Here is a 26960-nt window from a genome sequence, read left to right on the forward strand (position 1 = left end):
GACGACAGTTCACTTTGCAGTGTTACAAGAGAGCAACTTTGGGATATTAGAACAGCTTTTGTGTTGTGTACAGAGCTTAATTTAAGCCGGCAGTTACAGGTGAGGCCCACCGCCACTAATTTTTTTTAGGGCCAGCACTTATTTTTCGGTTCAGAGGAAAAGAGAGGAAAATACAAAAGGGTGGAAAAGGGAAGAGAGAGACGGAAAAACCGTGACAAAGGAACACAGCAGGGATGATACAATCTGCAAGAGTGTGTTAAAGGAACAGGGAGAAACTGGTGGTGGGTGATAGAGGTACAAGGCAGAATCACAGCTAAGTAGCTTTGGTATTTGGCACCTCTGACATTCTGAAGCCCCAGCCTTGGGATTCTAAGCAAAACTTTGGGCCCTGGCATTTGTTCTTTTGCAAGTTATGTAATTTTAGAGTAGTCTCTTTCGCCACTGCCCACTGAATAATTAAAACACTCTTCAAATAAGCTAAGCAAAACCTGAGAATTCTGAATTTCAACAAAGAGCTACTCTCTAGATACCTTGCTTGCAACTTCTTCAAGCAGTTCAGACTTCTACAGACACAATGTCCTTTTTAACCAAGCAAATCCTGTATTCTTAATCACAAACACTTTTCTCGTCTTTTTATTGCTAACAGTATAGAGCAGTGGTACACTTCATATTAAAAAAAAAAAAACATTTCACTGCATCAAACCATATGGACCAATTTTCTAGATGCAAGTTATGAATACAATGACTTAAGGACAACAACAAAATGCATTTTGCTAACCAAGGGTGCCTGGACTTTCGCAGGAGGCTTCAAGTCTTATTAGGAAGTCCTGGACACCGAGTACCAGGAAGATGTATAGAGTGGCATGGCAGAAATGGCTTTGCTGGTATGTTATTTTATGTTATCAGGAACTTGTAAGAGCGCACGGTCACCGAGAGGTTTCATGGCGCTAGACTTGCGTAATGTTGGCAGCGTGAGGACCTATGCATAAGCTTGCTCAAATAACCACGTTTTGAGTACTTTTCTGAAACCCAACAGATTATCGCAACTCCTGATTGCTAGAGGTAGAGTGTTCCAGAATTTAGGGGCGAGGTAGGAGAACCTGCAGCCACCTTGACGTTTGCGCTTGAAGAGGGGAAGAGTTAGTAGGTGGAGATGGGCAGAGCACAAGTTACGCCGTGGGATATGTTTAATCATGCAGCTGATGAATTTAGGACTCCTGCAATGCAGTGCTTTGAAGATCAGACAGCCTGTCTTAAATGCTGTACGTTGGGCAATTGGGAGCCAGTGAAGTTTAGATAGCCACGGTCTAGCGAATTGCGTGGAGAGGGATTTTGATCCTGTTTGAGTAGGTATAGTTGAAGTGGTTAATTATTTAACATGTTTATTCAGTTCAGGTTTGGCTTATAGGACAATTAATGTGCATTGGTCTGCAATTGCGGCAGGTCATGCCTTGGTAAATGGTGTATCTGTGGGACAGGATGCTCTGGTGAGACATTTAATGAGGGGTGTGAGTTTCTAAAACTCCAGTTTCTAGCTTCTGTTTGGGATGTGTCAAGAGTGCTCAGCTATTTCGAGGATTTAGGAAACAGTGCTGTTCTAGATTTGAAGATTTTGATTCAAAAGTTGACTATTTTGTTAAGTTTACTTTCCTTTAGAAGAGATCATTAGATGTTTGTGGGCGGATTTTAATTCAGAAGAGGATTGTTTTTACTAGAGCAAAAGGACAAAGTCTACGTCTGAAACTATAGTCTATCCATATTTTGATGAACATGAGATATTGTGTGGTGCGTTGTATAAAAGAGTATGATAGGAGGACTCCTGGACTTCGAGCCCTTACAGAGAAACAGTTGTTAACATCATTTAGACAACCACATAAGGCTGTTTCAGCCCCTACTCTTTCTTGTTGGGTGAGAGATAGTGAAGAATGCAGGCGCGGATGTAAGCTTGTTTGGTGCACATTCTGTGAGAGGTGCTTCTGCTTCAAAAGCTGTTCTGCTGGGGGAGGGGGTGAGGCTTGGCAAGACATTTTGAGGTGTGCAGATTGTTCTAATGATATAAGTTTTCGAAAATTGTATTTTAAACTTGTTGTGAATGCAGCTTCTTGTTTAATAGAGAAGCTTTAAACTTGCAATAATGTTAGCCTCTGGTATTGTCATAAAATGTAGATTTTCCCCAACTTTGATGGTCTGAAAGTCTGGACTTTAGTAAAGACACGGAGGCTAATATTATCCCTCCCTTGTACCCAACCCAGTTAATGGTTGTTGGGTTTCTCTTGTAGCTCGTATGCGAAAATAGGATGGAATAAAATTCAGAGAAATGGATCTAAGTTTGTTCGATTTACTGATGTTTTTATTTGGACTTTTGCGACAAATTTTATATAGTGAAGATCTATAAGCATTGTTTTATTGTGTTATGTTGGCAGTTTGCTATAGAGAAGGAAGGTGGCTGGGGTTTCAGGCCTTTTGTTGGCATTAGAATTTTGTTAAAGTTCTGTATTCTTTAAAGCGGTTGTTGTGAGTGACGCAGTTAAAGGAGATTGCAATAATGTTAGCCTCCGGTCTTGCCATAAAATCTAACACGCCTCCAGCACTTACCTAAGAAAATAAATGAGGTAGCCTAAGGACATGGTGACCAACGGTAGTACCACAGATTCAAGAGCTCAATGTTTGGCCAAGTTAGGCTCAACATTACACAGCAGCACACTTTTGTTTTTTCCCACGCAAGGGTTATTCATCCACCTATAAATTGGTTTTGGAGGGTCCTTATTCCAAGCATTATATGAGGATCAGCTATCACCCTTTCTCCCACATTTTGTTTTCTTATTTACTGCACCTAAACTAAGCAGTTTGTAGGTGTTTCACATGAACCTAGCAGCAGTATACATAATGTGGGTGGTATTATTTAACAAGATCAAAATAAGGGATACTACAGCACGTTGTGGGATTCAAAATAATAATTTCCCTATTTCTTTAAGAACAGCCTGCATACAGGCATGCCTTGCCATGAGCAAAGATGGATGCCTAGCCTCACAGCCGCAAACAAAGAAATACTCACATTTACAAACTCCTCAAATGCAAAAATGGAAGGGGAGGAATGCTTACAAAAAGTTTAAACCACAAGCAATCATTCTCTACAGCATTCCAACCTATTGCAATTCATGCACTGTGCTACTCTACAGAGAAGCTGCATTATGCAAATCCATACTGACCATGCGATTTATGGAACAGTCGATCCTGAACAGTCAGGGGAGTAGGCCCCCTCTAGAAGGGAACACAGGCATCCCAAACCAGTTTTAGGCTTGTTAGTCATAATTAGTGAGCTACACCTTGGATCCTGTGGCCCAATGAGCAGGAGAGTCACGTCTGGGCATGCCCTTGGCCACTTAGGGCATTGTGCATCAATGGAGGAAATTGCCAATATCTCTCCTTGGAAGAGCAGCCCTGTAGAGGATGAGGCTCCAAGGTTTCTCAATCTTCTTCAGAAAATATCCTACTGGGTTCCAGAGACATTTTTCAAATGATTGTAAGTTGAATTGCGTCTGCTATTTTGGGATGGTGGCACTCCGCAGATTTCTGACCAGAGGTGTGTATGATGTAGTATTGCCCAGCATTCACATATATTAGTGGATGGTGCAGTTAGTGGTGGCAAATAAATAGTCTTCCACTGGCAGGATGAACACTCCCTTAGTATAGACAGGCTTGATATGACTCCTCCAGGGTTGGTTACCCAATAGCCCTTTATAGTAAGGAGAGGGCTTAGAAATCTCCTGAGCATGTTTTCAGTGGTCAAGGCATGGAAAATCATTAACAGGTGTCTTGTCTGTACTAAAACTATGACAACATGGACCATGACAAAATGTATTCCCTGTGGGAAAGCATTCTACTTAGAGAGGTTGAAATTAGCAGACGGGCAGATGTTGGGGATTAAAATGGTTTAGTGTCTTTCCAGCATTAGAAAAGTCAATATGAAGCATTGGCCATCAAGGCAGTCAATGTCCCATATAGAACCATATTACAGCATAGCTCCTTGCTAGGAGACAGCAGTCTGGTAGAGATGTTAGACTAAAAGAATGATAGCCCACATAAAAAGAATGATATCCTACATATATAAAAAGAGCAACAACTCACCAGATACACTGAGCAAGCAGAGTGAACAATATGCTGCAATGAATGGCATAACTAGTACTGGGGCAGGACCTTCAGTGAATTAGTATTTTACACAGAATCTACTATAGAACTCAGATTCGACAGGAGTCGCTCTGATCTCTGTCTCAGGGAATGTGGATAGGTGGGAATCTATTTCTACACTCTATGATCTTTTTCCCACTTACAACCCTTCTGGGAAGGAACCAGGTGTAGGTGGCAGAAACTTCCATGAACAACAATGCTAAACGTTTTCTGCTGAGTATCTGGAGCAAAGACACTTCTTTCAAGTATCTGAGCTGCAAGTTAACTTGGGTATGATAACGAGAGGCAATGTTGCCCGGCAGGGCTAAAGATCGCTCAAAAACAGATGAGTGGAAATTCAAGATGGAGTAACACATGGCTGCTGAAAAATACTTATATCATGGGAAAGGTGCCCAAAGTTGTATAAAATCTCGGGACCAGGGGGTGAATACCAAAGTGTGTCTGGAACATGACTGGACTGATATATAAGGGGCAATAGTGACACCCTACCTCCTAGTATGGGTCTCTGTAGACCCCCGCAGTTGAAATGGGCTAATCTAAGCCTGTTCCACTAGTCCGAATACCATATGGCTATGGAACTGTCAATTGTCCTTCTCGGTGTGTGAAGTATAAATGATTAATTTTGATACGCATGCACACTTCCATTCCTCTATAACACACAATTACTATCTGTGAAGGTTCTTTGCTTACTGAAAACTAATTTTTTTTTTAAATAGCATGAGTACATTTTAAGCTTTGTACAATTTATAGTATTTCAATAATGCACACTTCAGCACAAAGGGATCAAAATGCTTTACAATAAACCAAGAAAATAAGCAATCAATATTCTAGTTTGATGTTAAAAATAATTCTAATTCAAACATACCACATTCAAACGAGGGTTTACTTTAACTATTATAGTGCAATAAAAAAGCAATGAAGTGGTAAAATCTAAGCAAACTATCAATAACAGAAATACAGTATAGAGAGAATAGTCTATTTGCAAATCCCAGAGAATGCGGGAGGGGGGTGAGCTGAGCCTCCGGGTAGGAAGTGAAAAGCTTTGGAAACCGATCTAAAGCCTTGTTCAGGAATTATAGGTTTCAGTTTATTGAAAAGGTAAAATTGGAAACAGGTATATTTGGATTGCGACAATACGGTGTTGCAAAAGGAAGTGTATGTCTACAGTAAAACTCAAGAGATTTCTTCTGAAAGACATAGGTAGGTGACTTTACAAGAGTGAAGTGCCAGAGAAGTAGAGTGTTCTCTTTAGCACATGTGCCATGGAATTCAGTCCTGCAGGAAATTCCCTTGAGGGACAAGAACCCCTTTCTGCTCTAAAATATCACACATTTGTCACCCTCCTCCTGCATTCTTGGCTCATTGCAACAGTATCTTTAAAAAAAAGCCCAAAACTTCCTCTTCATCCTTGTTGAACTACAAAACAGTCTTCCTTGTACAATCCGCAAAGGCCTAACTTTCAACATACTTTCCAACTACCAATTCCTCCATAACTTGCTCAATTCTCTCCTTCAGGGAATCTGCTCTGCCCACTTTACAGAAACTATTGTCATTAATATGTTGAAATGTACGTATCACCTCCATTCACCACAAATGATTGTAACTGATTCTCATCTTTCTGGACCTATCAATTACTAACAATACAATTGACTCTGTGTCAAGCAAACACACCTGTCTCCATTATTGTCAATTTCAATTTCTAAAAGCTTTATTCGACAGTTTGTCTTAAAAGCACGTTAGTACATAAAATGCAGCACAATAAATATCATAAAACTATTTACAAACTTTAAGAAATCCATTAAATCCAGTTATTTCTGTCGAAAATGTGATAAAACAATAACATTAGCTAATATTTCATAATATTTCATTGAACTTGGAAGGAATCTAGTCTCATTAAAGATACTAGTTGACAACATATTGGGTAAGCATTCGAGTGCGTATTATCCAGGACCAGCCTAAAAACTTTGCCACAGCCACCGCTATAAGAGGTGAACGATCAGAGCTCAATATCCTTAGTGCCTCTTTACAATTTCGGGTTGCCAACCTAAGACAAATGGGTCTAAGCCACCTATGATGAGGGGAAGCATAGAGAGGGCATACAAAATGGATATGGGCTACAGATTCACACAAATCTAAACAGTTATGGCATCTGTCATCTTTATTTAGAGACCGGTTACTTGTAAATGCCTTAACTGGGAGGGTGCCAGCTCTAAATTGAAAATATAACTTCCGATCTAACGGCCTTTCAATTATTGTAGATTCTGCAATTGCAAGGTTCACCTCTTATATATTCAACTATTCCTTCCCAATATCTGCACTCTGACCAATTTATGTCCACCACTTACCCTATGAGAATGCCCCACACACCTCTGTCCTTTGCTTCCTGCACTAATACTTCATTAACTCATCTCTGGGGTTAATTCATTTAGATTCACTTAACACATACATACCGATGACACCCAAATTTCTCTTTAAGTACCATCACCACTCAGATACAAAGCAAAATACTCCAACCTTCCTCTCCCAATCCCTTCATCTTATCCTGTTTTGTTTTACCTTTCACCCTATATATCAACACTTCCTTTTTTATTGTCAAAAATTTAGGGAAACTATTAGACCAATGTTTCTTTCCTTTACATCTTCCACTGTATCAGCCACATGGTACGTACTCATCAGAATGAGAAAATCTGTCACCACAAACCGCTGTCTAGTGAAAAATATTCTGATTAATGTACTTATCATGAGCACGTTAGACTACTGCAAAACCTTGTCAGGGGATAATTTCTCGCTCATCGATAAAACTAGAAGGTTTCTTCCTGCCACCTCAAAGTTGGATGACTCTTTGTTACTATTATAGCTCAATGCATAATCCGTACGTTATTTTTTATAGGTATCATTTTTCTTGCATCCCTGACCTTTTTGCACCCCTCGTCTAACACACACACTTGATCACTACCTCCTGCCAACTTTCACCTTCTCACAGTAACGAAACCACCTCTGCAAAACACCAATTTCGCTCATTCGACTTGCTCTCCACTGTAGTGCTGTCTCCTATGAACAAAGGGCTATTCCTTCCCTTACAAGCCTTCAAGACTTCCTCAAAAGCACATTTTACTGAAGAAGCACCTATCATACTAGAAGACATGTCCTCCTGACCGCATTCATAACGTTGTACTATGCATGTCTCCACCATTCCACAATTCCTTATCCGTGCCCACAGCTCATACTTCAATATCACACCACACCTTTTGGCATGTGTGAACCACCAAAATGGATTATTGCCCATATGGACTGTGATCTTTCTCTTGTACAGCATTTGTGTTTGAAATGTTACAGCTGCTAAATAAGTTAACAAAAAAGATAAACCAAGAGGTGTTGCATTGTCTTTCTTTAAGTGAGAGGTAAGGGGAGATCCTGTATCAGGGTAAGGTCCCTAGAAACCGGCAGCAGAGCATCATCGTAGATCCACAACTGGGACACTGGATGATACTTTCTTTGTAAAGGCTGGATAGGACTTTAAGGGAGAAGGATGGCACTCTAGGGTAGGACAATATTGGGACAGCAGGCTGGGAGAGGAGCTAACCAGAAGTCAAGGAATAACGTACCAGAGAGGTCCCCAGGAAGAAAGAATAGATATGTGCAGTACCTGTCTCTGCTGGCTTTGTTCATAAGACAAGCAATACAACAAGCAGGCCACATGCAAGCTTTTGTTATCTTTCATCAACCGATCAAAAGGCACAAAACAGTGGTTGAATACATGCAAGTATGCTAGTGATGCTATAATGGAGCGGAGTTTTAGGTTCACCTCTTGTATTAAGTCTGAGAATGATAAATACGCTTACATGAGAGATCAGTGCTATGTACTTACATAGTGATATTAGGAAAATAAACTAGACAAGACTGAAATGAAAACACTATTACGAAATAAAGCTCACAGATCTGTATCTTACCTGAATCTCCAGACAAAGCAGCTGTGCTTTTACTTCTGGCCAAGAACGAGTGTGTGGGTGTCAGGAGTCTGCTAACAACACTGGTCTCCCACGGACTAAGCTGTAAACGGCGAGCTAAAGGTGGACATAGAAGTAACATATTAAAACAATTTATTCAACCATTTGGAGACCAGGATCAGAATAGTAAAAAAAAAAACATTTTTTTTATTGCAGTAGGAGTGAAGCCAGTAACCTATTATAGAACAAAAAAGTATACAGCAACCACCACCAAAACAAATGCTAGTATTTATAAAATTATTACTTATGTAATTGTTAAATTAAAAATGGAGCCTCACCCCCTTTACACTTTTGAAAGCTGGCCCGTTTCCATAAGAATCACAATAAAATACTGGCATCTGTAACTAGAACAAGTCATAGGGCACTGTTTAAGAGGGTATAGTATACGTTTTATTTTCCTTGGTACCACTTAATATCATGATTTTTGATTGCCTTGAATGTGTACTAGCTAAGCACCACATTTAGGTCTTTTGGAGTGTAGCAGCTTAATGATGACATTCGGGGACCTTGGAATACCTACCAAGTGCCAACGACTGTTTAGAAAATTTAGAAGGATTGATGTAAGAGACAGGGCATTTCCCAGGGTCATATTGAGGCTTACGCGTGTGAAACTGAACCATTCAGAGAGCTCTAAATGGGATAACTATTGGCTAAGTTAAATTGATGAAGAGAAAACCATGGCAAATGTATGCTGGAGGTATCAAAGATTTGATCTAAGTAGGACACTATATAGGAGGCATTCATCCGCATTCATCCTCCTACAGATGTATATGGACACAACCTACTGAGAGGTAGCGGGTAAACCCATGTTATTGGTGAACATCTCTTCTGATGAGCTCTGAAGAAAGGGAAAGAAAATCAACTGGAAGCCTTGTCCACAAATTATGCATCTTCGAAATCTTGTTGGGTTGGGTTATGGTCATATGAAAAGAGGCACTCTTCAAAGATTGTTCACTGACACTCCTCCTGCAGCTGTTGTACAGAGTTGGCCTAGTATGAGTGACCATCTTAAACTATTTCTTAAAAAATAGATGACAACACGCAATCTATATTTTATGAAAATTAAGTAGGAAAGACAACGTTACTGCGCTTGTATTCTTTGAAAATATAGCTTTACTGCTACAAATAGGTGTCAACTGGGAGAAATAATTCAGAAATCACCAGATTATCTTGGCGAGGAGTCTTCTTTGCTCTCTGCAGGTTCCAAATAGTACATTTTGTACGTCCTCAATGAATATGGATGTTTTCTTAATGTAATACCCAAGTGGATCACACCTTATGTGGTACAGCATGAGATCTGCTCTTTGTGAATTACGCAATCGCATTAAGATCCATGTGAGAGAAGTGCCACAAATATTCTACTCACTCATCCCTCAGTACATTATTCTAGGTATGTGCTTGCAACTATTTACTGTAAAATGTGTTTGTCTACTGCTTCTTGCTATCTTACCCCCAAACTACTCCCATCTTCCATTCTCCTATCAGATGGCCTTAGAATGCAGCTGTACCTCCACACAGCTAGGGGTGAAATTCCCTGAAAGCTGTACAGCCTCTCTGAGCAGCTCCGGACTTGTTTTGTGATATCCATGGATGGCTGACAGAAGATTAGTGAGACTTTTTTTATTGCATCTCTAGTAAAATTGTAGCTTTTTGTGCACGTGATCAAGTTTCTGCACTACGGTAAACGGTTGTCTTTCCTTCTTACTCAGCTATGTTGCTTTGTAATCAGGTCAGGCTTTTTCATTATGAAATATTTCCACCAAAATATGTGGAATTCCTTAAATGCAAGGCTCACTCGATTCAATTTTTTTTTCTTTCTTCTGATTAGTAAATAGCTTTCCATGCAACCCAAGACATGATTGTTTCCAAAAAAATAGAGCTGGGAAAAAAGAAAACAGACCAACCTTTTAATTCCCACTTAGTTTGTCAAAAAATTCTCAACGTCGTGTACTGTAAATCCTGGCAATAAAGCAGCTAATAAACAGATGCATAAGAAAAATGGCTACTTGTTGGCAATGGAATGCGCGAGCAAATAAATGCAGGCCAAAGGAAGGTTATGTGACACATGAGCACACTTTGCAGGTGAGATCATGTGTGTGCCAGAGTGACAGAGGTACTAGACCTTGTGTTCCAGCACGTAGAAACTTGAAAACAAACCAAATATGTGATAATGAAGGAAGACAAGACAACAACGAACAGAAATTGTAAAGTAAGATATGCACTCAGTTGAAAATTGTTCAAATATTCACACTCATGCATGATGAATAATACTTGAAAAAACATCAATTTATTTATCACATTCTATATTCAGCCTCTATTCAGGAAGTACAAAGTTACCGTCCAACGCACTTCAGTAACCAAGAGGTACGCAATGTAAGTGTTTGGATTTATAAGTAATGGTAACATGCATCACCGGGTAGCACAGAATTGTTATCCAAGTTAACAACAGCCCAGCACCTCAAAGTCTTTACCCTGCAGTCAATTCCTGACAATAATGCCATTTGCACCCGAGGGTTGGAATAGTCTGAAGGGCGAGTGGCAGAAAAGAACCCCTCCACAGTTAGGAACATGACTTTTAAGATCACATGAAGAGGGTGCCAGGTTACAAATGTCAGTGGGTGGCCAATTTGTGCGCTGACATTATAGAAGGGAACATTCAGTGCTAAGGAAAAGCAATAGGGATTAGAAAAGTGCCAAACGAGCAGCACAATTCCTATCGCCAAAAATGTCGAGTCAGTTTAGCAATCCAACTCTCTATAACTACTTTGACTAGGACAGAGTCCACAATATTTTGCTGTGGAATAGAGCCTTTGGACGCAGTTTATTCAATTAAAGACTATACTGTTTAAATAAAGCTAGCTTTGTCCTAGATATTACAATACAGGGTTCGGTAACAGATGTGACAATAAGTTTTTTTTTATGAACTCGCCGAACCCCCCTAGCACAACACCCACAGGGGATTCAGGGAGAGGAGATATACACGTTGAGATGAGCTTGATAAATTCCGAGAACAGAGGGATAAACGGGTATTTTTTGCTTCTTCTTCCTCAGCAGTGGGAATCCACGCTACTTTAATCAATAGAGTAGAACAATTGATATTGGTATTAAATGAAAACTTTCTAATGACCTGGTTCTCCAACAAACAACTCAAATGTAAGGAAATGCAACAGAAGATCGGATTTTAGAGTCTCTGATCCATCTGGCAGTATCACTGCTTTTTCCTTCGTAGAGTATCCCGCAGCCGCGCAAGCTACTGCAGACAATTGGATTCAAGTCCACAAGATCTATTACTAGGTCTACAGCCACCAATGTTCACATTAACATATCAAAATGTGTACCTTTAACTTCAGATTACCTTATTCTACTTCAAATTTACATTTTTTTTTAATGTCATTACGTCTCCCTGGAATTCAGTTTGGGATTCATTTCGGTGGTAGAAGAAACTCCACTAAAATACTAGCAGAGTTTTCTAGTGACAGCATAATGTAATATGTAGAGCTTGGTAACATGTTTCCCTACAAGAAATCATAGTTTGTATCAGAAAGTTCTAGGGCTTCAATTATTCAACTTTGTTCTTGCATTTACTAACAGTTTAGTTTTGAGGGGTAAACATGTAAGTGACAGCACAAGAAAACATTTGCATAACTTTTGTTGAAGTTCAATATATGGATTATCCTAGTCCTCTTCTGTTTCCAAATCACAGCAACGCAATAAAAACGTCTATGGTGATCCCATCACTACTGACATAAACCATTGGTGGTGGTGCTTCATAGGTTAGAACTGCCAACAACAGTGATATAAAGGGCACGGTTGATTCGCACAGGGACATTCAACAACCCTGACCAAATATCTTCTAAAGCATAAGGGGCTCTAGCTGCTTATTTGGACATGAAACAATTCACTGAGTCAAGGGTCATGTGACATCACTTCCTGTAATGTCGCTAGGAGGTGGATAACAGGTGAGCAAAGACATCTGTATTATACCTATCATTTTGTTCAAATAATTACATGCCAATACGCCCACCTATAGGGAATTGTTTTAACAGCACGTTTCCAATGTCAATTTCTGAGACACTCCTGTTCTGTGTGGCAAGGGTAGCTTTCCTTCAAGTAGGTAGAAATCCATCTTAAAGTGCTCACCCACGTCCATATAAAAATCAACATAGTAAGTCAACGTTGCCATTCAGTGTAACCGTACCTCTGTCAGGAGTATTCAATAACGTTGCAGAAGAAGAGGAGAGCCGCTTGGTAATGACAGGATCGACATGTTTTGAAAGGTTGACGGTTGAAACCGACCGTCTGTCGGGATCTAAAACAAACGGAGACATCGCTAGTTGACAGCCCTTAAGAAGGAGTTGTGATTCAACTTGCCACCACCTTGTGCATGTGAGGTCTGCTATGGCACAGACATCTGCTGGAAATTGTCAAAGCTTTGCAGAAAACGTTTAAGGCAGACTTTTAAACTGGAAGACTAGTTACAGCGGTCACTCATATAGCACATATAAAGCCAAAAGACAAGAATCAGCATTCATAATAACAAAATTAAGCAGAACTCTTTATATGAAAGCTACATTAGTTTGATATGGTTGACAGGGTTACAAATAGGCATGATCCTAAATTCCTATATGAATACATAATGCTTAATGTGGGTATTTAGCATGCTTAATCTGCTCCGACATTTGGCTAATAAGGCAACAAGGGCACACAGGAGGACAAAGAGAGGTAAGTGAGGGAGGGAAGACCACAATATGCGACCAATCTGGTAAGGCAGGACTAGCACTTTAGTCTCCTGGCTCTAATGTCAATGACTTTACCAACTACAGTTAATACGTCATATCACTTGCCGGTGCTGTGGTTACAAAACCTATAGCAATATTGGATTAAAAAGTGAGCGCAGTGAAGGAATCTCTTTACAGAAGGCAGAAGAATAAATACGGCGGGAGGGGGCCGTTATCGTTACACATCATCATGGTCCCTGGCACCACTCTCATATCGCAAAATGTTAGGAGCACAAAGCTGACCGTTATATCCGTAAAAAACAACAACAATCATTAAAAACAAACAACCAAACTCACAGCTTGGTTAGGACCTACTAATCACTACAACAACTCTTGTGATACGTAGTAGGACAATAAGCAGGCATAGTTTGTAACTAAACGGCAGCACAATCAGGAGTAAGGTAAAGCATTACAGGGTTTTAATCATAGGATCTAGCCCTGGTGCCAGGTAGCTGTAATACATTAAAGTGTAACAAATCTGGGACATTATCAATCAATTTAAAATAATAATGCTTAGTTTACATCTTCAAAGCCACCCAGCGTAAAATGATATACAACTGCAGCGACTACATAGCTCAGTGTTTCAAATCTATCCTCAACCTCATCAGGAACGAACGCTGTATATTTGAAATGCAAGGACAGTGAGGCCCCTAGTTTGGGACAAGGGTCGCACTGGAGAATGACAGCCCAACCATGAAGAAAACTAGATCTGGAGAATAGACCGCTTCCTCGTGGTGAATGGGACAAGCGATCTAGAAATTAAATTTTTAGGTTTGGCCTATATACCACTTCAGCTGCCTCAGCAGCCTCATCTAATAATAAAACAATCATACACAAAAAATACATAAGATACCTCTACACAGAAGAGCTTCTAGTTGGTCCTCTTCGTCCATTGGCCTCTTCAATTGTCATTCACATTTTGCTTTCGCCCACAACAGAACACCGCATGGGTCAATTGGCTGTCTTGCACTTTGAGTAACGGCATTTCGCCTGACTAAATGTGCAAATCCCCCTACAAAACACTGATTGATGGTGGCCAAGCTCTTCAAAGCTTCATTTTCTACTTATTTAAAAAAAAAAAATATGACCACCAAGTTTGGAAGGCAGCATTCTCACTTTTTTTTTATCTTTTACTTTTACTCTATTAAAATCTTTTTGGGGAAAAAAATGCACGTTTCACAAGGCCAGACCTATTGGCTTTGCCAACGCTTGTTTCACAGGGAGTATCATTAGACAGTACCAAACAAGACTTTGCATTTCATATAGAGGGGTCGCCAAAACCTGTCCCTGTCAAGCATACCAAGGATCCACTAACTACCGGTCCCAAGGGCACTTGGGAACCCTTTGTCACTTACCTTCGACAGACTATCATTGGCAGGACGGACACCCCTAGTTCTAACACAGCTAGTACATAGTTGCCTTTCTGTGTCAATTCTCTGCTGGATTGGGACATCTCTGCCACCATTATTGGTATGTGCTGTGCGGCTGGGTGCGGTGGCGGGCTGAAAAAATGCTGGATCACTTTTGTTGCTGCCTGTGCTTTATGTATGACACATATGCCGCACACCGTACTCTGCATCATGGTGAATAGGGACACAGTGGAAATGTGCCATGAATTACACTGTTGGGGTCTTTTTCTTGCTTTGTGATTTCTCTTTGAAAACTAAAATAAAAAATTTAAAAAGCATACCACGGATCAGGCATGCAGCAGATTTATTAAATACAGGTACACTGAAAAGGGTGGGCATGGTGAGCTCTGAAGCCCCCTAAAAACATAATGCTTGCTATGAAACAGATATATAAAACAAAGCAATGGTTCTGTCGGGAGCGAATAACTATTTCTTATCCTGATAAGTTATTTTACAAATTACAATTCTTGAAAGGTTAAATATTCACAGCTTTCAATCTTAGGACAATTCAAATGATACGGAACACAAAGAAAGTAACGCAAAGAGGTTAATGTGGTTATAGCAGCAGAGCCACTGTTTTCCCTAGACACTCTGGCCTCCAATGTATATATTGCCATCACTTTGTATATAAAATTCACCGTACTGCTTCACTGAGCACATTATGTCACATATTCACTAAGCACTTTAAATGTCACTTCTTGTTGACAGCATTTTTATCAACCTATAAGTATAAATAAATGATGGAATTTGCATAAAACGACTTCGTACTCATCATACAGCATTGCCCTGGTGTTACTTTCTTTGTGTGTGCCGTATCATTTGAATTGCCCTAAGATTGAAAGCTGTGAAAATGTAACCTTTCAAGAATTGTAATTTGTAAAATAACTTACCAGGATAAGAAAAAGTTGTTCGCACCCGACAGAACTATTGTTTTGTTTATAGATCATACCCGGGTTCTGAGGGACACAGGGTCACCCCATTGTTTACTGATGCTATGAAACAGATGGCTCGCAAGTCTGCCCACATGCTGCTTGACTAACAGTTCCTAAAAAGTGTGCAAAACGACTACAGAATCTGGGGATGCCCCCATGGCACGACAAGTCGCCATGGATTACAATTGGCCTGCAATGCTCTCTAAACTTTCTGGCCTGGCTTACCATCCGCAAAAATAATTTGACTTGCAGCAGCGAATAATATAGCAATGGCAGCAGTTCATTTTAGGAATGCCAATCCACCATATTTTAGCTTGATTGGCATTACGAACTAGCCATTCTAACCTAGCCTGTCGGTGACACAGGGCAGGATACATTGTCAATTTTAATGCTTCAGATGTTTCGTTTCAGTTTATGCTGCGCTTCCAGTTTTGACTTTAGCAACTTGATTGTCAGTCAAAGTGCTCTACGGTTAAACAAAGCATTTTACAGGGCAACGATTACTCTTGATCATGAGGGGCACCGACCACGGAAGTCAGCCTGCAGAAGTCCACGTCAGAAGCGAAGAGAGAGACTGCTGACGATTGGAGTCAGATGGGCTAACGTGGAATTCCGTAGCTAATACCGCCCATCAGCTGTACATTTGACATTGTCTACACTCCTTTTAAGGGACCGGTTTTTAAGGTATTGTAAGATTGGTTTTTGTTGTTGCTGCAATTCTTTGCAAGTATGCGTACTTTTTAAGGATAAAGGCTTGCATTCTCTTACATTCTGCCGTAGGTGTTTTGAGTTTTAGGATTCTTCGCTGCCTCTACGTTTGCTAATTAGCGATTGGAGTGGGGATAAATTACGAAAAGCAGCTTCAAAGCCAAGTGATTCTGAAAACACAGACTGACCAACTGAGATGTATCTGAAGGGTATGGAGAGATGCAGGACATTCAGAAAATGGTATACTGTGAACAATATTACCATGACAAATCTTGGACTTTCAGATCTTTTAGTTCCATATCCAGTTACTAATATGTAGATTAGATGGATGGTGGAATCTGCTGAGGAGATATAGTGGTGAAAAGCAATAATGGGTATTTGACGACCGAGGACAGAATCAATCAGTATTTGTTGAGCGCGGCTACTCACCCGTGATGGTCTCAAGGCACTGGGGGGAAAGAGGGTTTGCAGGTCTAACTGGGCACTGTGGTTCATTCGAAGAGCCAGGTCTTGAGATCCTTCCTGAATTGCATCATACATAGGAAGAGTCTGAGGTGGAGAGGCATGGTGTTCCAGGATTTGGGGGCAAGGTAGGAAAAGGATTTTCCTCCGGTCCTGGTCTTGTGGATCCGAGGGATGGTGGCGAGGGCCAGTTGGGCGGAGTGGAGGTGTCTGGTGGGTAAGTGGAGTGAGAGGTGGTGGGTCAGGTATGCTGGTACGCCGTTGTGGAGGGCTTTGTAGGTGTGTGTGAGAAGCTTGAAGGTGAATATTTTGTTGACTGGGAGCCAGTGAAGTTCTTGTAGGTGTTCTGGAGATGTAGCTGCGGCAAGGGATGTTGAGGACCAGCCTGGCAGCGGTGTTCTGCACATTCTGAAGTTTCCTGAGGAGTTTCCGGCTGGCACCAGTGTAGAGTGTGTTGCCATAGTCGAGTCTGCTACTGGTGAGTGCGTGGGTGACCGTCTTCCTGGCCTCAGTGGGGTTCCATCTGAAGGTCTTCCAAAGCAGACAGAGTGTGGAAGCATGATTAGGTGACAGCGTTTATCTGGTGGTTCATGGTACGCGAAGAGTCCAGATTGATGCTGAGGTTTCCTGCATGAGCAGTGGGGGGGGGGGGGGTTCTTAGCTCGGTGAGCCACCAGGAGTCTTCTCATGAGTCTTGGGCCCCAGGATGAGGACTTCGGTCTTGTGGCAGCCGTCTCATCCAAGTGGCGAGGGCCTTTATCCCATTCTGAAAGCTGTTTCTGGCGATGGTGGGTTCGTTGGTTAGGGAGAGAATCAGCTGGGTGTCATCGGAGTAGGAAACGATGTTGAGTCCGTGGCTTCTGACGATGGCTGTGAAAGGACCCATGCAGATGTTGAAAAGCATGGGGCGCAGGGAGAAGCCCTGAAGCACGCCGCAGCTGATCTCTGTGGGTTCTGAGAGGAATAGGATAAGTCTGACTCACTTTGTTCTACCAGTGAGGAAGGAACAGATCCAGTCCAGGGCTTTTTCGTGGATGCCGGCGTCGTGGAGTCTTGCGATTAGGGTATGTTGTGAGATGGTGTCGAAGGCGCCAGAGAGGTTGAGGAGGATGAGGCCTGCTGTTTCTCCCCAGTTGATGAGGAAGCGGTTGTCGTGGGTGGCAGAGGGCAGTCTCGTGCTGTGGTTGCTTCAGAAGCTGGAGTGAGAGGAGTCCAGGACGTGGCTGGCTTTGATGAACTCAGAGTTGGGCGTCAATGTATTTTTTGATGACCTTGGCTAGGAAGGGGAGCAGGGAGATGGGTCTGAAGTTCTTGAGATCTGTCGGGTCGGCAAACTGGTTCTTCAGCAGGGGATTGATCTCGCCACGTTTCCAGTCATCGGGTCTCGATGGAGCAGTTGATGGTGCAGCTTAGGTCAGGGACGATGGGGGTGGCAGCTCTGTGGAAGATGTGGTGCAGGCAGGGGTGCGAGGTGGCTACGGAATGCATGCTCTTGGAGGCAGAACTTAGTTTCCAACAGTGTCAAGATTACTATCAGCATGCTTTTTCACATTGTATCGATTGATATTGGCAATTATAAGAATGGGTGAATTTTCCCTATTTTGACTTTAAGATGTGTCATACTTTTACTTTGGGGCAGTGTCCCTACATCTGGCACAGTCAGATGGTTCTATATCATCCTGACGATAACCACTAAAGCACATTTAATTTGGTCGAAATGTCATCATTAAGGCACTAGGACTGCTTTCTAAATAGTTGATAATTCCCAGAAATTTGATTTCACTCGTTTTTTTACAATGTGAGTTAATATGCAGCCTGCTAACTTGGGGTGCAATCTGACTGAATTCTTAAAAATGATTTTGCACATATTACAGAGCACTGCGCCGTCTGAACTTTATTACGCTTGTTTATTCAGGTAAAGGTATGCTCTGTAAACATATGTATGGAATTCAACACAACAAATGTGGTTCCTTTTGTAATTTCAACTAAGTTTTTGGGCTTACACCATTTATTGAGTACAGGAAATGGTAACTGGGTATCAATTGAAAGGAATAATGGCGGATGTAAGTATTTACTAATTGAATCCCATGAACCATTTGTTGCCTGTTCAACACTTAACCCATCTTCCGTTTGGTTTAAGGTTGGAGTCTTGTTTTCTCTGCAAATAGCGTAAGCATAATGCTAAAGAGCCTATCAAGTGGAAATTATGAGTATGGCATAAGTCACTTTTTATTGGTTAATTATCTGATTATGAGAAAATACAAAGGAGAATAAAGAAAAAAAGAAAGAAGAGTTTGGGGGCCTAAATAGAAAGGTCTAACTCACTTTGTGACAACTTTACGAGAAACTGGATGAAGGAGTGTAATTGAACTCTAAAATTACAAAATGTTTGAAACAAAGGAGCAAAGCCGAAGCTCAACAGGAAAATGCAAGATGTGTACATGCAGACCTCGATGTGACAGATGCTAAGAAGGGCATGTTATTGCCATCCATAATAATGAAAACTCTCATATTAAAAAAGTAAGTTCAGCTTTCTCCAAAAGTAGTACCTTCTAAAAAGATGAATAAATGCACACAAAAAAGCGTGGATTGATTTCAAAGTAAGACTATGTCTTTGTAAATTATGTTAATTGATCCATTTAAATGTAATCTTCGATTTGAAAGATCATGACTAAAGATTGCTACTGCTTGTAGCATCACAAACGTATTCCTGGGCTAAGTAAAGAGATTAACTAAGTGTTGTAAAAAGTATAATTTATAAGATTTGACTTTTTCTAAATGATTGCTTAGCATATTTCAAGCGAAGCCACGTTTAAAGTCCGGTCCGAGTAACCATGGGAAGCCAACTAAGCAATATATTTGGTAACCCTGTGTATATAGGAAAATTCAGCTCCTCATGTTCCATACTCATATTTTGATTCCTCAAATATAATCAAATTTCAGAACAGATTCTAGAGAGTTCAATATTTATTCTGAGTAAACTGATCATAGGACAAGTGATCAATTACCTTTATAGGCAAGCTGACCTAGATGACGCCTGTGGATTCTTAACACCGAACATTGTCCTGTCAGAAGTAATTATCACTTTCTCATGGACACTATAATACTTCTACTAAACACTTTGAGTGGAAGATTGTAGGGGAGTAAACAAATCTGTAGCAACAGGAGGGTCCAGACTGCCTTCACAGCCGAGGTATTTGGCATCTCAATAAATGAAGGGCAAAAAACAGCCAAGCTCAGACTCCTTGATAATGTATGCTTCTCCTACACGAGCCAGGTGTATAAGGGACAATCAGTTTAAAGTTTTAAATGTTGAATGAGAAGCTAAGACATCACCCAAGGAAATCCTAAAGAAGCATGGATAAAAACATTGTTATGTCTGAGGCTAGCAGCGTTCAGGGAAGAAGTCAGACAAACATGTTTAAATAAACAGTTTTTTTCTTTTTTAAAGTATTTTCTTCAGAAGAAGAAAATCGAAGCTAATGGTGATTTCATTATCAGTTCAAGAGGCAATGTGCACTTTAATTGATTTAGTTAATTGATGAGGCGATCCACAAATTGGATATGGATTGCAACTATGCAAATGTGCTGAGCACCAGTATTTTGGTAACATTTTGTCTTTGTGGGTTTGTAAAATGTGTGATGATGTATTCTAAAGAAAAAAAATTCCAAAGATGGTTAGTTTTGTAAAACATTATATGCCTAGAGAATACAACAGAGGTCAAGAGGAGGTCTGATCCAAGGCAGAATTCCAAGACATCCGCATAAGAAAAAAACTAAAAACAATAAAATGTAGGCACTTCATGTACATAAGCCCAAAGTTAGCCTTACAATTTGTCATGGGTAAGCACTTTATGACTCATTATGACATCATGTTATGCCAAATCAGTCACGTCTGTCAGCAGTTAACGCACTGTGATTTGATGAACAAATAAACTAACTACAGGGTGGAGACAATATGGAGGGGTCTTTAGCATGCGGTGGTCTCAAAGAACATGAGAATGTTACACAGTTATTAGTAAAATGGTACTACTGGTGCGAGGTAACCATAGACAAGGGAATCTACAAAGCACAAGGATTTTTGTACCAGTTTTTCTAGCACCACCCAATGCTCGGAAGCGGTGCTCCAGTCCCGCTAAATCGAGAAACGAGAACGATGAGGATTCAAAAAAATAACCTGGAAATGAAATGCAACATGATGATAGCTTTAATACCCAAATAAAATTACAGCAAAATAAAGTAAAATGTAATAAAGTGAAACAAAGTAATGATAAGCACAGAATGTGAAAACAGCGGATTGTAATTTGAATTTACAGTACAGACACCTAAATATAAGCTCAGCGTTCCTGGATGTTGAAATGAATACATTAGACGTTCATACTGACGGTATACAAAGGGGTAGTGCTGGTTTATAGGCAGCTATGTTCAAAGCATTTCTCTGTGGTCATGATTCACATTAAAGTTTCACCAAACAGGTCTTTTATTGTATGTGAAACAGTCTTTACAACACTTTCTTCACCTATCAATGCTGTCAACAAGAATCCCTTACCATGTAAGTAAGTATATTCAAGATAAGTGTGCCTATACATATAATTTGGCGTTTAGGTCTGGTTAGGGGTATAGGGTGGTAAGGGTATTTTTAGGGTTTAGGGGTGGGTAAGGATATAAGTTGGTAAAGGTATTTTTCAGGGTTGAGGGGTGGGTAGAGGTATAGAGAGAGGTAAGGGTATTCATGGGGTTTAGGGTTATAGGGAGCTAAGGATATTTTAGGGATGGGTGGGTGTATATGGTGGTAATGTTATTTTAAGGGTTTATAGGTAAGGGTAAAGGGTGGCAAGGGTATTTTTTAGGCTTTAGAGGTGGGTAAGGATATAAGGTGGTACGGTTATTTTTAAAGTATAGGGGTGGGTAAGGGTATCGGTGGTATGGGTAATTTTGGGGTGGCTAGATGTAACTGTAAAAATGAGTCGTTGGAGGGTTCCCCCAATAAGGAAAGCATTTTATTTTAAAAAAGAGAACATATATATAAATATATATATATCTCCCTTTCAGAGGGCCATAGGGGATGCAAGGGCTACTACCAACCGTGGTGGCTGAGGTCTTTAACTCCTGATGTCCTGGGGCCCAACCAACTATGGATCCTGCTCTACTGGGCCACGTACCCCTTCTACCTTCAGCACTTGACGCTCAGTGGTCGCTGTGGACGAGCAGTCAAGGACTCCCTCGGGGGAGGGGGAGTGTAGATACAGGTAAGCGAACATGACTCAACTAAAAATGCACACAGTATGAACAATGATGAATTTCCAGTCAAAGATTTGTTTTTATAAGACAAAGAAGTATTTTATTCCCAACTCTACACATTCAATGGAATAATGACTTTAACGAGCAATAACACAATCCCCTTGAGGTCGGGGCTCTAGTAGTAGTCAGGCACGTCCCTGTCCAACCCTCTCGCTTATAACATAGCTGGGAGTTATTCCCCATTCAGGGAATGCCTACTAATAGACCATACTCAAGAGTTCTCCTTTGGCGCTTAGGAATTCGTCAAAAGTGTCTATGGTGCCGCAGCACCTTTAGCAGCAAATCCTCAGGTGCCCAGAGGTCCAGTTCAAGTCTTATCCCCTCCCCTGCAGCACAGAAGCGTTCGGCCGGTGTCGGAGTGCGGGGACTCACAAGTTCAAATCTTGCTCGGAGATGTCCGGCTGCTCGCAGCACAGGTGGCAGCGCCAGGCAAGTGCAGACTCACTTTTCTGAGTGGCGCAGCCAGTTCTCCCCAGAGATCAGAGATGCTTCCAGCTGGCGAAGAGATGCCAAGTCAATTTCTCCACAGCCGGGTGGGGTTAATTCATTCCTTTGGCTCCTGACTGGAGTTCAGCCTCAGTAGCCCTTGGCAAGTTAGTACTAGCAGCCCGCCTGGCATATGGGGTTGCCACTGTACCTCCGGACACAACGCAGAATCCTTTGGTGCAATGGCTCACAACACAGCAGCCCCTCATGGTATAATGGGTCGCTGCTAAGGCGTTCATGAGTCCTGGCACACTGATCACTAAATTATTTCCATGGTGACCCCTTTGTCATACGAGGCACCACTATGAGGCATTACGGGCTTTGCACTCCCCGCACAGTGTTCACTCCTTGGCTTAGTCTACAGTGGCCCTCTCCTGGCATACAGGGAGGGGGGGGGTGCCTGAAAACAATCCTACACACGGGCTACGGCCTGATCGGTGCACTACCGTAGCCTCACACCTTGCACAGGGAGCCCTCATGGTAGGGCTCCCCACTGTTCCTCATTCCCTCCTACACTCTCCTCTTCCTCACAGGGCACAATGGTCTTGAAAGGCGCTGGTGCTCCAGGGAAAGTGATCTTGGATTTCCCTGGGTGATGTCCCCTCACCCAGCAAGGAGACTAGCAGGCCCTGGCACCCTAGTCCTGACCACAGGGAGAAGTCTTGCAGAGCTTCCCCTTCTCACACGGCTTGGCAGATGTCAAAGTTTGGGTCTCATCCTCCCCTTCTTATAGTCCATTTCCAGACAGAAAAATGGGATCCACAGTCCGTGTTTTTGAAGTTTTACCTCTATGCATTGTACCATTACAAGTACAAATATGTTCAGTACACGCAATTAGTCTGTGCACACACTGTTCAGCACTGAAGCTTTTCTACATTGTATTAGGGTATGCGATTTACAAACACACACACACACACTGCCAGTACACACACACGCCATGTCTGCAATGCATAACACTTCATTGTTTATGTATTGTGCTTCACGCAACCACACACTGCCCAGCACTACATCTCTCATGTAATGTATTCCTCACAGGCACACAAACATCCAGTACAAGCACTAACCACACATATACTGCACTGTACTATATCTCTGTACTGCGCCCTTCCCAGGACCACATGCATATAGCACTGAGTCACTACTCTCGCACTGCACAGCACTCCACATCTACCTGATGTAGGCCAGGGGGAGTTAAGCATACAGCAGTGGAACTTTTAAAAAAGTGAATGAGCCTCTAGGCCTTAATTCAGTGACGCATGGTAAAAAGGGTCTGTTCACTATAAGGTTTGCTGCCACCACTGTGCTGCTTAACTCTTGGTGATGGCATTAACCTTCCACCACTATGAGGGTAGCGCAAAGGTTTCCCACCCTGTCCAACGAGACTGCAAACTGTGAGACAGGGCTTTGTCATGGGCACATGCATGGTCCGTGTTTATCTATGAGGGGAATAAAAAAAAATCAGCATTTGGGATGTAGACAATAGTACAGTTGGGCACTCAGGGGAGAAGAACACATCTCCACCCATGCAGAGGACTTTTCTGTCCCAACAATATCTATCTATCTATCTATCTATCTATCTATCTATCTATCTATCTATTTATCTATCTATATACATCTATACATACACATATATATATATATATATATATATATATATATATATATAGGGGTTTGAATTATCGTAAATTAACTTACAATGCATGGTAAAGGCATGCGTTGAGAATTCATACAACCCTCCCTCCTTTTCAGTAGAAATATAACTGAGAAGTGGAATTACGACGTTTAAAGAGTAACATTCACCAAAGCACTACACAGAATTTAAAAACTATTGAAAGTAGGAAATAGGCAGCTCATGCTGTGCTATAAATGGAACATTGGGAAAGATTAGATGCAGAAAGGGACCTGCAGAATGCTACAGATAAGCTTTCCAAGGGCACTGGCTATTGAAGGACCAATACAGGCAAACGTTTCAAAAGAAAGTTAGTCTTCGGATCATAGACGCTTGACCTCACTTACCAAGAGCATGAAAGGGTCATGTAATAATTGTTAACAAAAAGGGCAGACTGAACACAGCTCTTGTTGTACCTGAACTGTTGATGCTCGTGCTAGTGTGAAGAGCTCCACCCCATGACCACCTGTTTGGTTTCTGCCGTGGTTTTTGGCTCCTCTCCATTGTGCGGCGAACAACAGCTTCATGGCGCTCCTGAAAGGCAATAGAATGAGATATCAGTCGAGGGCATTCCATCAGACAGAACTAGTGCTGTTCATACTACTTAAGCTAAAAATTCAAATACCTTTGTCTAAGATGTTTTTTAAATTTAATAATACAAAGGAAAACAATTCAATGCAATACTTTAGCGAGAGAACCTTTTTATCCTGTAGATATTCTGAGAGGAAAGGATTTCTGCTTTCCAAAGAAACCAATTACAAAGTTACTCAACATTCTGTAACTTTGAATAAAGCCTTTTGCTACAACGGGAAAATCTGCAAGTATTGGTTGGACTAGGAAGGCAAGCAGGCATTTCTTGCTTCAGACGTTTAAGCCCAAAGATGAACTCATGGCCCGATATATAGTAATGCCAACAAATAATGTGGGTCATTTATCTTTTATTTAGAAAAACTTTTTCTGTACGGATTACATACCATGTCTGCAATGTAACCATGAACTACAAAACGTGATGGATGAAAATGCTTTAATAACTGGACAATAAAGATATAAACATATCACACCTAACATACATACATATAAATACACATATACACATACATAAATATACACATACATACATACATATATATATATATATATATACACATACATACATACATATATATACATATATATATACATGGAAACCATGAAAGAAAAGACGGCGACTGTTTAAATGATTTTATGAGTCTAAGCAGTTCAACAGTGAACGAAAGAGGTGAGCGCTGCCAGTTACATAAAGTGAAAAGATTGAGTATTGAACATTTTAGAATTGCGGGGCTGGCAACAGACAGTTGCGAAACATGATAACATTTATTTACAAGTTTGCTAAAACGGACAAACAGAATAATGTGAATATCGGCTGGCATTTCTTCACAAAGTGGATTACACCGAACTGGGAGGTGTTGACCATGTCATGAATGATGTAATATGTGACGTCATCAGCAGTGCATTGCAGGGGCACGAGTTATAGTTAGCTGAACTAACAAGAACGGTGGAATTTCTATGGTTTTGTATGAGTGAAATGTCCAACTAACTATAACGTCCCTGAAACCTATGTTTGTTTCAGTGAATTTCTACGTTTTTTTAAATGCTAATTTCTAACTATAACGTGGCTGAAACCTATGGTTTTTTCAGTGAATTTCAATGTTTTTTTAAATGCTAACTTCTAATCATAATGTTCATTTAACCTATAGTTTTTTTCCGACACCCAAGAAGGACACAACACTCACTCCCACAACCCTCACGACCTCCCCCCGTACCACCCCTCTCCCTACTGTAATTTGTTTTATTTGTTATTTAAACTATATAATGTATTCTTGTATTTTAAATATTTCACAGCTACATACAGTATGAAAGGGAGCCCAGCCCAGAGCCACATCTGAAGACCAACACATGTCATAGACCTACTGATCAAGCAGCTCCGACACCCAAGAACGCCACAACACCCACCACCACGCTCAGGACCCCTCCTCCCTCTACCACCGAGGCAGCGCAGAACAAGACAGCGAACTTTCCGAAAATGGCATGGCCCCTCAGCCACACAATAGTTGAATATTGGGACAGGTGTGAACAAACTATATGTGAAGGAAGCAATGCACTCATGAATAACAATGCACACAATGCAAAGTATAGCGGTGATGTGCTGGACACATCTCAGTATGCAGAACACACACCTCTCCATGTGCACAAATACTACTGGTGCTTGTAGTGTTGTGGACAGTGGACTCAACCATGTTACGTCAAACACTAGGGAAGATCTCAGTCATGTAGCTGACGTCCCCCCCTGGAAGCATAAGCGTAAACGGAGTGGGCTGGTCAGACGTACGCCACTTTAGCGTAGGAGTGTGAATAAATAGGCTGGAGCTCTGGGCGTGGTTCACTTGTGGGAAAGGCAAAGCGTCTGCCAGGGCTGTGCCCCTCACCCTGCCACGAGGCTGCCGGTGTGACCGCCAGCCTCCTCAGCCTATCGCTGGCTTCCGCCACACATGCCCCCAGCGGCACAGCACCGCGGACTTATGTCTGTACAAACTACTGCCTTCGATATACACTGCGGACAGCAAGGCTAACAATTCAGATCGAGTCAAGATTGCAGATGACGCAGTCCAGTAGGCAACAGACATTGCTCAAGTCAACAACACGTGCCTGTGGGCCCTTCCTCACTGCTGCCTCCTGCCTCCACTGCGGTGAGTAGGGCCACAATTCAGAGCGACTCGCGATTGCAGATGACGCAGTCCAGTAGGCAACAGACATTGTTACCAGTGCGGCCAGCCCGGACCACACATCATCGCTGACTGCGCACACGCTATGTGCTTCAAGTACCACTAACTCTGTGCAGCTCAAGTCAACGCCACGTGGCTGTGGGCCCTTGATGTCCGCTGCCTCCGGCCTACAATGCGGTTAGCAGGGCTAACAATTCAAGATTAGTGCCGATGCTAATTGTGTAAGAGAGTATGATCGGTTAAGAAGACTGTATGCTC

General features: G+C 41.5%; 1 protein-coding gene across 9 annotated transcripts in view; it reads right to left on the reverse strand.

Moving 5' to 3' along the window:
• MAP7 (microtubule associated protein 7) overlaps nt 1–26960 on the reverse strand; it is a 733773-nt gene that overhangs the window by 229442 nt on the left and 477371 nt on the right. For 5 of the 9 annotated variants that reach the window (XM_085611524.1, XM_085611525.1, XM_085611523.1 and 2 more), the window contains 3 exons: nt 24357–24474; nt 12394–12504; nt 8139–8252 (listed from right to left, as the gene is read on the reverse strand). In XM_085611524.1, coding sequence (XP_085467650.1) covers nt 8139–8252; nt 12394–12504; nt 24357–24474 — 343 coding nt within the window. Of the gene's footprint in view, nt 1–8138; nt 8253–12393; nt 12505–20571; nt 20662–24356; nt 24475–26960 lie in introns of all 9 variants that reach the window. The other 4 variants (XM_085611526.1, XM_085611519.1, XM_085611517.1 and 1 more) reach the window with 1 other exon arrangement.

This window comes from Triturus cristatus, chromosome 6 (genome assembly GCF_964204655.1).
Source record: "Triturus cristatus chromosome 6, aTriCri1.1, whole genome shotgun sequence".
Classification (NCBI taxonomy): domain Eukaryota; kingdom Metazoa; phylum Chordata; class Amphibia; order Caudata; family Salamandridae; genus Triturus; species Triturus cristatus.